This window comes from Oryza glaberrima, chromosome 8 (genome assembly GCF_000147395.1).
Source record: "Oryza glaberrima chromosome 8, OglaRS2, whole genome shotgun sequence".
Taxonomy (NCBI): domain Eukaryota; kingdom Viridiplantae; phylum Streptophyta; class Magnoliopsida; order Poales; family Poaceae; genus Oryza; species Oryza glaberrima.
In genome coordinates, this window is record NC_068333.1 from 6,326,754 (window position 1) to 6,338,230 (window position 11,477).

The 11,477-nt window shown below is 41.2% G+C and overlaps 1 protein-coding gene and 1 pseudogene across 1 annotated transcript; both read right to left on the reverse strand.

Moving 5' to 3' along the window:
- Nucleotides 1-982: 982 nt before the first annotated feature.
- LOC127781714 (uncharacterized) lies at nucleotides 983-1,477 on the reverse strand (annotated as a pseudogene).
- Nucleotides 1,478-9,990: 8,513 nt separating this feature from the next.
- On the reverse strand, nucleotides 9,991-10,323 carry LOC127782091 (BTB/POZ and MATH domain-containing protein 2-like). The gene has a single exon (XM_052309156.1). The coding sequence runs from the start codon at nucleotides 10,321-10,323 to the stop codon at nucleotides 9,991-9,993; it is 333 nt and encodes a 110-aa protein (XP_052165116.1).
- Nucleotides 10,324-11,477: the final 1,154 nt, after the last annotated feature.

Genomic DNA, 11,477 nt, shown 5'->3' on the forward strand with positions numbered 1-11,477 from the left:
TGCTCCTCTCGTGTTTGCAGCGACGCCGCCGTGATTTGGGAAAGGCAGAAGCTGTGGGAGGACAGGCTAGGGCTAGAGGCAAGGCGATGGGGACGCGGGAGATGCTGGGCGCGTGGAGGTTAGGCTTCTCCCTGCGTTGGAGGAAACGGGATGGAGGCACCAGGGCCAGAGCGAGATGCACCAGGGCGGGAGCGAGATGCGCCCAGCCTCCATCGCCGGTGTCACCAGACACGGATGACGAATTGACGATATCCAAGAAAAAAATCCACGGGAAACTTAATCCCTATTTGTGATTAAAAAACAATATCTATCTTAAATGACTAAACAACCCTTTAAGAATTTTAACAAATACCAAATATACCCTATTATATACTGCTAGTATATACTAGTAGTAGAATGTACCGTAAAAATCCCCTATAATAAAGGCCCAGCTTTCATCAACAAATTAGCCAGATAACTAGCTTGAACAAAGCAAAGGGGTTTTTCCTTCGAACTAAGATATGCTTTGAGTTATTGCTACAAGAAAGAAAATGCAACTAATATCGGTACTGATGAACATTTTAGATCAAATCCATAATCAATACTACAGCACAGAGTTTCCCAACAGTTGCACAACACAACACTACTTTTTGTAGATAAAGAAAATGGTTTATCGGCAAAAAAAACTAAATATTTGATTAAGCAAAAATATTTTGCAGACAACTATGGAGTACTATATTTGTGAATAAGCAAGGATCACCAAACAAAAACATGTTTTGGATTTCATACTAGAAATTTATAATTAAAGACAAAGGGTACTGTTTGACCACTCTAAGATCAAATCCATTATCAAAAGTACACCAAGCATTCATAGCATAAACAAATTATTAAGTACCAGTACATGATTCAGATCATATGCTACAAAGGCACATATATATATGATTTCTTTCTGCATCATGCAGAATTGCAGATTGACCATGTACCACCCCACGATCGAGCTGGTTCAATTCACCGCAGCAGCACCACCGGCGGCTGGAGGCGAAGGCGGAGCGTCGCCGCCATTGTTATCGCCGCCGTCATCGTTCTGCTGCTGCTGCAGGTAACGGGATATCAGCTTTGCCCTCAAAGCTTCCATCTTTTCAATCCTAAGCCTATCACCAGCGTCGACCCATGTCCTTCAGAGACAAGCCTGTAGCATTCATCCTCTAGCTCCCTGATACGACCATCAATCCTGCTGATCTGCACATATATATAAGCCATCCATAAAATACCATCACGATCTGCTCATTAACGCATGAACATCTATCACAAGAAATGGATGAAATCGATCCATCAAATCGGAACAAGGATATATATATAAACCTCATGCTCCAGGCGTCTCGGGAGCTGGTCCAGCAGCGGTTGCCATCGCAGTGGCGGCCTCGGTGGCTGCGGGCGGCAGCGGAGGCGGCGCTGCCGGAGCTGCAGCCTGGTTGTTGTTCCCATGAGGCGCCGCCATGGATTAGAGCTTGCTTGCTAGGGATAGAAGATAAGTTGGGTGGATGAGAGAAGAGGGATCTGTGTTGGGGTGTTCATATAGGACGGAAATCGAGATGGCTGCATTAACTCATGATTGGCTGTCACCACTGGCCAAAAGATAAGCATTAATTGTATTCCAAATTTGAGAATCAGCCGTCGTTATGTTCCTGTTTTGGAATTTATATTTAAATTAGACTAGGAAAACTATCCATTGGTTACAACGGGTAAAGGCAATATAATATGAGAAGCTTTGAGTTTATAATATAGGCAATATAAAAGCTTTAAGTTTTATCGAGCGGAACAACAACTATTAGGGACTTGAGTGAAACAACAACTATTAGGGACTGATTATTAAATTGAAATATCAGGATCGCTATAAACTATTTTTTTTTGGTTTTCTTTTTCTACATATGCAAATTGTAGCTATTGTAATCAAATCCGGTATCACGTGGGAAACTTATACTATCATAATTGTGTTGTGTTTTGTGTGGAAAGCAATACAGTTGGGAAAGTTGGAAGAGGAACTATCAGAATACAAAATTGCCAGTATCTATGAGTAGCCGGTCTATGAATACCCGATAATTCATGACGGAAACATTGCATAGGAGCACTACACATGCATACGTTTGCAGTTAGTTACTTAGTATAACAACATATATAAAAGCTCTAATTTTGATAGATTTTAACTAACAATAAGGATGATACTAGAAGATTTTAAAATCCGATGAGATTAGAAATTAGAATACGGGAAATAAACATATGATCACAAAATAAGATTTTACATCTCATCTTATACTGTGACAGCAATGGGATGCAATCTCTGGTGGCGGAAGGGGCGTCTCATCTGCACTATCCCCTAATCCCTCAGGCCACCCTCAGGCCATGTTCGGTTAATCCTCACTAGGAAGGGATTGAAGGTGATTAATTTCACAATCTGTTGTGGTATGGGATTATTTTTCTTCAATCCCCTCCAAACCGAATAAGGCCTTAGGAAGAGCAGAAGCTGCCATCCAGCGGCTGCTGTTAGTTGTCTATACCAGCAAACAACACATCATTAATTTGGTTTCGGATTGACAAGCAGCAACCACCCGAGCTAGATTTGTTACCGAATCAAACACTTGTTGAGGCCGAGGATGATCAGGTATTTTTATTTCGAATGACTTGCACCAGATAGTGCGAAGTTAATATTGATAGAGTAGGAAAAAAAATACAAGATTGTAACCCTGCGAGGTCATAACCAGGAAAGCGAAGAAAAACAATCACCACTCACGCAACGGCAGCACCAACACACAGACCCGAGAGAATGCTAGCGCAGAACTAACCGCCGCTAGACCAACAAAGGAACTACAGACGATGATCAGGTATTTGGATTGAATCTATCCATTGATCTTGCTATCCTTCGCAGTATAGTTCTCCTAATCGGAGTACACGAAGGAAGGCAAAGAAAAATCAGGAATGGACGTACTCGGGAACATGCGCGTGATGCCGAGAAGCGACGTACGAAGAAAAATCATTGGAAGCAGTTTTTGTGTTTTTTAAGTACTATCTTGATCGGGCGGGCACAATCCTTGTGTGGGATGGACAAGAGAATTGGAGCGCTTAAATGAGTGGTGGTATATTCGCAGGTGGCTAGTACATATAATGGCCGCCTTTGTAAATGCATTTACATAATTACACGGATGGATCTTGACATATATACTCCCTCCTCTCCCTTGAGCCAAACTTATCACATGAGTCTGAAATAATGCTAGTCGACTACATACCGTAGGCATCCATTGAATTGAGCGGGTATTTGCTATGTCCGTCAATTACATAACTCATTAATGATTTTACAATATAATTAAATATAGTTTCAGTACAAACTGAAATACCAAGATTCATTTTGTGGTTAATTATGGGGAAATAAATACTAAGGTCATCATGAAATACACACCTGCACAAATATTGAAAGAATTTACTGTGCACGCGTGGGGAAACATATTATACAATTAATATGTGTTCAATAATTATGAAGTTATTTTTAGAAACTGAGTATAGTCAGTGCTCGGTTTACCTTGTTTTCGTCGATAGAGCTGGGGACGAAAGAGATGCTAGGTAAGAGAGGTTCACAGTAGTGAGAGTACAGCAGAGGAAAATTAAGCAAAATGCAGAAATTTAGACAATGTGTCTACTCTCCTGTGTTATAGGTGATTATGCTAAACAGAAAGAGGTATTTATTTGTCCCAGGGATTGATCAAGTTCTTGTTCCTCAGTCTTTCCCGTGATTAATTTTACCTGGCATATTGTTCTTTCATTTTGAAAAATTCTTGCATTTCTGTCTACCCTAACCTCCTGTACTGCCACCAAAATGACGATGTATGGAACCCATTCCAGATCCTTGTTTGTTTGTTGTGTAACGAATCTTCCATACCAAAATGCTCCCATACTAAAAAACCAGAGAATATGCAAGTACAATATTATGAAGTTTAACCAATGCAAGAAAATTTTTCATCGAACAAAATAATGCTTTTGATTATTGATACTGGAAATTGAAATCAATTTTGCAACTAAAGAGAGATATAGCAAGGTATACTGCATGACCATTTTGGATCAAATCCATAATAACTACTACAGCACAGAGCACATTAAATAAAGATATATGCCAAGTATTCCATTAAGCAAAATATTTTGTAGAGAACTATGGAGTACAACATTTCTCAGTTTGAAGAAGCAAGTAAGTTTCATCGAACAAAATATATGTTTCAGATTATTACTCATACGAGAAATTTATAGCTAAAGAAGGGTACTGTTTGACCACTCTAAGATCAAACAATCCCCCTTATCACAAGAACACCAAACGTTCATAAACAAGTTAAAATCTAGTACACACTTCGTTCTGCATCATGCATGGATTGATCAGATCAACTGTCCTGTTGGTTCAGTTTATCGCAGCAGCTGCAGCACCTGCTGGTGGTGGAGGCGGAGGCGGTGGCGGAGGTGGAGCCTCTCCGCCATTGCTGCCATCTCCGTGCGCATGCTGCTGCACGTACAATGGAATATCACTTGTGCCCGTTCCAGCTTTCCTCTTTTCAACTGGGCAACATATCCTATGCACACACCTAACCTTCTGCACTCATGCACTCGGCTGTTATAAACCCTCTGATCCTGATCTGACGGACACGATGTAGGTGGGGTGTTCTTTTCAGAAAAACGCCCGCATCCTCTATACAGATTTCCAGATGACCCCTTACTTGTTTCCTCTTCTCCGTGCTCCTTCCTAGATCGATCCCCATCCCCAAATCTTCTCCCTCTCCATCGACGAACCATGCAGTGAGCAGCAGGCCGGCCACATCACCGTCGCCTGTAGTATGTTCATCGAATCATGCAGCTAACTAGACATTAAACTGGGCGGAACTCAAGCAGGGTCAGAGTCCGGCTGGCCTATAGGCAATGGTGGGGTAGCGCTCAGGTCAGGCCCAAGCTGCCTTGATGCCGTCCTTCACCGCTGGCACGGCCGTACTGCTGCACACTGCCTGGTTCGTCGCCAGCTATAGATCGAATCCATGTTGTGGTGGTCGCCGCGATGGCAAGCCTCCCGCTGGCCGCATTGGATGCACTCGGAGCATTTCTCCATTCTTTTCGTTCAAAACCTTCTCCATTCAAGTATTTGTTTTAAGTGATTGCAAAATTATCCGTGATTGCAAAAGGCACTTAAAGTTGAATAACGAGCTGTGTCCATTTCTTAATTTATCTCGTTATTTTCATTAATTGGACATGACCTACCTAGCTTATTGTAGGCATGGCCGCTGTCGTGCCATGTTTTTTTCCTCAATCAGGCACTGCTGCTGCTTGCAGGCCAGGCTCTACGTGCCGGAGAAGAGAGACCCGCTAGCCGCGACAGGAAACGGTAGGCACGTCAGTGGGAGACGATTCTTCCTGCCGCACGGAGAGGTTGAAGGTTTGGGGATGGGTGTTAACGCCAAAATGGTGTAAGCCCGAAATCATCATCGGCTTAGTCACTATCGGCTTCGGCATCTCGGAATCAGCCGATGAGAATTATTAAGTCGCCAGCAGTCGGATTCTTGGAGGATTCGGTTAAGGAAACTTATCCAGAAGAGACCGAGTTCAAGGAGGATGCAACATGACAAGTTATCTATTAATTAGGAATAGTTTGTTAGTTTCCTTTTATCTTTAGAAAAGTATGTTTAGTGTCCGATAAGGACTTTGTGTTTTCCTTTTATCTTTAGAAAAGTTTCTTTCTTATCCTACAAGGAAGAGTATCTACCTATGGGTATAAATATGTACACTCGGGGTCATTGTAAAATATCTCTCGATCAATATAACTACTCTCGGCGCATCACCACCCTCTTTCCCGAGGTTTTTACTTATCAACCGGCGGAATTTGGCACCTGACACGAGGCTGTATCGGTTCAGTTCGATCTCCGGCGAAGGGGTAAGTCGTACGTTCCGCTGGCCCTGGTGAATCTATCGGCTACGTTGGTGTTGTTCAAGGCGCAGATACTCTTCTTTTTTAATCTGAGACTGAATATTAAATATTCAATTTTTTTGTCCAAATAATTATAATATTATTATAATGGTATTTGATGATGACGATTAGGAACAGTGTGTTTATTTTCTTCTTTCTCCATATAAATAATTATATATTATCTAATAACAATGACACGGATATAATAAAAACGTCTCAAAACTCATTTCTACACATGAGACGTTCCAAACGTCTCAATATTCCTCTCTAAACGATTTAATTTTGTGCTAACCTGTAAAGTGTCTTAAACTATGTCCTCAACTAATAAAGCGTCTCAAACATTGTCCCTATTTCAATTTTACTTATAAAAGAGAGACGACTTATAGAATGACTTAAATGAAACGTCTTAAAACAATGGTTTTGTTGTAGTGAGGCTGCATCGCTTCGATCTCTTGGATCGCTCTAGTTTGGTTGATATATTTGCCTACCTGATATCTCAACTCTATCTCCAATTGCATTGTGTTTAGAGACGCATCTGTTTAGTTGGGACTGTCTCGGTTAGGTCCGATCTTCTGTCTTAGCCGATATATCTCTAGAATCACAATGTTGTTCTAAATAGATTTGTTATATCCATCATATTAGATAGATCTATCGGCTCATCGAGTATTAGATTATCATATACAATCTCGTGCTATGTCGGTTAGGTTCGACCTACTAGATTGTTGTTGATAATATAAATCTTGTTAAGCCGATAGGTTCATGCTAGTGTTTTATTGGGGTGTTAGCCGATAAGTTATCTGGACGTTGCATCGGCTTATAAGCTTGCTGTGCTTTGGGGCACAGGGCGCGTACGAGGTGGTGTCGGTGGCATTTTTGCATTAGCCTCCGGGACTGCGGGCTGGTTGTTCTCCAGAGGTGCATCCATTGATTAGCTACTTCCTCCGTTCCACAATGTAAGTCATTCTACCATTTTCCACATTCATTGATGCTAATAAATCTAGATAAATATATATGTCTAGATTCATTAACATCAATATGAATATGAGAAATGCTAGAATAATTTACATTGTGAAACGGAGGGAGTAGCTAGCAAGGGCTAGAGATTAAATTTGGATGGATGGATGGAGAAGAGGGATTTCTTGATGTGTTTATATGGAAGGCATGCAATTGTTAGTTACAGTAATTCATGGATAGCTGTTACAACTCACCAACAGATAAGCAGCAGGAAAATGTAGTCACGATACAAATTAATTAATTGTCTTCCAAAATTGAGGGTCACACGTTATTCTCTTCCTGTTTTGGAATTTACATTTGAATCTGAAGATATTTCAGTACTATAGAATTTTAACGCTAAAATATATATGCATTCGTGCTTAATACAGTTAATGAGTTATGTACAGATTAATGAGTTATGCATCATTAATGAGTTATGAGGAATCGGGGCAATCCTTAGAGACAGTTCCGGCGGACCCATTTTTGCTTGCTGCAGGCCTCTGCAAAAATGCTCTGGAGCGCTGGAAGCAGAGCTCCGTGCTTGCGCTGATGGATTGGTGAAAGCGTTCCAGTGGACGATGCTACCGATCGTGGTAGAAACCGACTGTATGTCGGTTATCCAAATGCTGAATGAGAAAGGGAGAGATCTCCCCGCAAAAAAAAAAAAACAGAGAGAAAGGGAGAGATCGATCAGAACTAGCCAATCTTGTTCAGGAGGCAAAACTCATCATGGAAGGGGACAGAGAAATCTCCATTAAGAAAGTTTAGCGCAGTCAGAATCGGATTAGTCATTTTCTTGCTAATAAGGTTAGGGTTGAGTCCTTGTCGGGTTTCTGGTTGGAAGAGGATTGTAAGTCCATATTACAGCTAGGCTGTGATGACTTTTTAAATGAGTAATACATTATCTTCCCCGCAAAAAAAAAGAGTTATGTAGCTAATGAACCTGTACTTGTGCAATTCAATGGTTGCTTACATATAAAATACTGTGAATTCTATACCAATATTCACATTGCTACCCAGCTAAAAACAGGAATAGAATTTGAGATTTTTGCGAAAACATCAATACACGGTTTCTTTTTTGGAGGGGGGGGGGGGGGGGTGTTCCTGTTTCAACAGTATCAAGATTAAGATCGAATGGACAAGAGTATGTACCTAGTAATTTAGTATTACTTTATTAGATGAACTAAAACTAGTAGGGTATATATAGGCCTTTTTAATTCATTTTTCTTTGAACCGTACTATCATGTTTCTTATTTAACAATATTTTAAGTAAATTAATCGGTTATTTCTCACTCAAATTAAATGTGTGCACAGAGAGATAGAGAGATCAGAGAGGTGCTGTTTGACTTTCAAACCAGTGCACTAGAGCTTGTGTATTAGTGTTGAAACTAAATTAGATGACAAGTTGAATGAAAACAAGATTAATTAGAAAAGCTAGAGGTCACAACTAATAATATACTAGTACGCATGGATTCCCTCGAAATTTTAACAAAACTAGTAATTACGTTCAAACGGAAATGGAAAGGAATGAAGATGAGATATTGAGATAAAAATAATATAGTTTTTAAGAAAATAGATTAACTATGAAGACGAGATGTGATAAAATTATGCCAGTTTAACAGAGGGCTAGCTACTCACAATGTCTAATATTTGTTTGAATGTTCCTTGAAAGCAATCCTTAGTCATTTTAGTGCACATCAAGTATGAATGCATAGAAAATCAGAAAACACAACACACAGGGGCACACTTCATTCTTGATGTTGAACGCTAATTAAGATTATTCCACACTAAAAATTTAGGCATGACGCACTCATGTTGAACGCTAACCCCGCACGGTTTTCGCCATAATACTTGTTCACGTTTTGTTCTCATGGTTTACGCTTTGCCAGACCTTGGGAATATTACTTTATGTCGATCGTCTCGTATTTTTACCATGGGTGGTTTGGCTAAGAGAGATGGAACAAGATTGTTGTTTCTATTTTTTTTTCTAAATATAAAAGGTTACAAAGGAAAACTTATGAATTGCATTTTTAACATTTTAAGGGCAAATAAATTTCAAGTTTTAAACTTTTGGGATATGTGGTATATATGGTTTTTTGATATATTATATTGTGTTATGCTGCTTTCAAAGGGTATATGACTAGCAAATCATGCAGCTAGCCATTAAAAAGGGAAAAATATAAATCATTTCCATGGACATCACTAATAGCTCAAAATAGCCAACTGTTATAGACGAAGTCCTGAGACAAGTGTAAGATCTAGTCTAACAAGACTATAACGGCTCACAATTCTAAGCCATCATTGATATCACTGATATATACTAATCAATGATGGCTTGGGATAGCGACCATCACAGATAGTAAGACTTATTTGTAACGGTTTGTAATCCTAAGCCATTAGAGAGATCAGATAACAGTAACAACAGATAAGCCCCCTAATCATCGACCAATAGTCTGTGTAACGGCTGCCCAAGCCAAAACATGATATGATTTTGAGCCGTTAGTGATGAGTGGTATTGTGGCAGTGTTAGAAAATGTGGATTATAAACTTTATGGGAATAATAATCCTATTATGAACATGCATGAAACTGAAACCTAATTATTATTTTCTTCCTAGAAATAAGCAACAGGAGGACTTGCAACTACAGCATTTTCATGGGGGCAAAAAAATCTCCCATCCCGCCCCTTGGGAAAGTCCCGTTTGGAGAACAGGGATCCATATTGCCATCCCTACATGAAGCCATCGTCATTCTATCTTTCACACACACTAAGCATTAAATCTAGCACAACCTCATATCATAAGTGGAATAAACAACCATGGCAGAAGTAATACCAACACATTATTTTACTAAACAAATTAAAACCACTGGAATTGATGATATTAAAAGGGCAGTACTATTACATCCAATTTGGTCCGATATGAATTAAAGTTCACACATACAGTAGAGAATATAGCATGAACCTAATATGCCCAAACAACACAACTAAATTGTATTTATTAGAATATAGCATAAAGCTACCGTCGACATGTAACTATCATTTGCGAAGTATGCAAGCATTCTCCAGAACCTCGATTAGTAGAATTGGGTATAAACTCTTAAACTGATGATACTCTGGTGTTCCAGTCACCGTTTCCAGTGTGTTCGGATTGGCAATGAAGGAGAAGCATGCCTGTTTGAGCATGTCGCACTGGTGCTGATCAGCGAGAAGCAATATAACCATCACGCTCTTCACATCAATATCCAGGCAAAGCTTCGTCTCGCAGATGGCCTTCAGCCTTTCCAGCCCATAACAGTCAACAGCACGAAGCAAGTTATGAGTTGTGTTATCAAACCACATCAATGGGCTAGGGTTCGTCGACGAATCCATCACTTCTGCATACGACAATATGATATACATATACCGCAAGAATCAGATATACATATATTGAAGAAATCCAGAAGGTAATTAATTACAAGATCAGAGTTTCTCGAATTAAAAATAAAATATAACTGATGCGATGATGGTGTACAAACATAAATACTCGACATTATAGACTTATATATAGAGGCAAGCTATCGCTGGAGCTAGCAATAGGAACTCGTATGTGACTTACGTTCAAGTTGCTCTTGTTGTTGGTAGATCCGTCCCGGCTGGATCCACGGCCGATAGATGCGCTACCACATGACCTCTGGCTGCCGGGATCGCAGAAGACGAGGGAGAGAGGGAGGAGAGGAGGGGGATCCACGAGCTCGCCGCAGCCGCCGCTCACCGTCGCCGTGGCTGTGATCGCTCCCGAGGGCGGCGGTGCCAAATATGTCGCCTGCTCCCGAGGTTGGGGGCGGCAAATCCGCACTCCGCGGTCGCTCCGAGGGCGGGGGCTGCAGATCTGCTCGTCACCGTTGGCGGGGAGACGGCGGATCCACGCGCTGGTCTCCCGCTCCCGCCGTCGACACTCCTGAGGTTGGGTAAAGCAGATCCGTGCGCCGTCATCACTCTCGAGGACGGGGGTGGCAGATCCGCTCGCCGGCCGCCCGCTCCCACCGCCACCACCCGCCGGCCGCCCGCCCGCTTGCCCGCCGTCGTTGGTGCCGTAGTCGTCCCTCGTCGCACTCGGTGAGGAGTCGAAGAGAGGAGAAAAGGAGAGAGCAAAGGAGAGGAGAGGAGGAGGAAGGAAGGGAGAGAGTGGAGAGGAGTTAAAAAGTTTGAAGTGATGAGAAAATATCTCTGAGAAGAGGAAGGGTATTTTTCCATGCGGTTCACTTAAGAGACCTACATGCAAAAATGCGGTCCTTTAAGAGGACCGCATGAGAAAATAGGCTCATTTTTTCATGCGGCCCCTTAAGAGGCCCGTCTACGAAAATAAATTTTTGCATGCGGGCCTCATAAAGAGTCATATGCGAAAATAAGGGTTCGATTTTTTGATGCGACTTATTACGGTCCACTTGCAATCTACAAGGGCTCTCGTATAGAAAAATCTTTTTTTAGTAGTGTGTATTCCACAAGCATATCATTAATTAGCATAAAGAACATATGCATAGTGT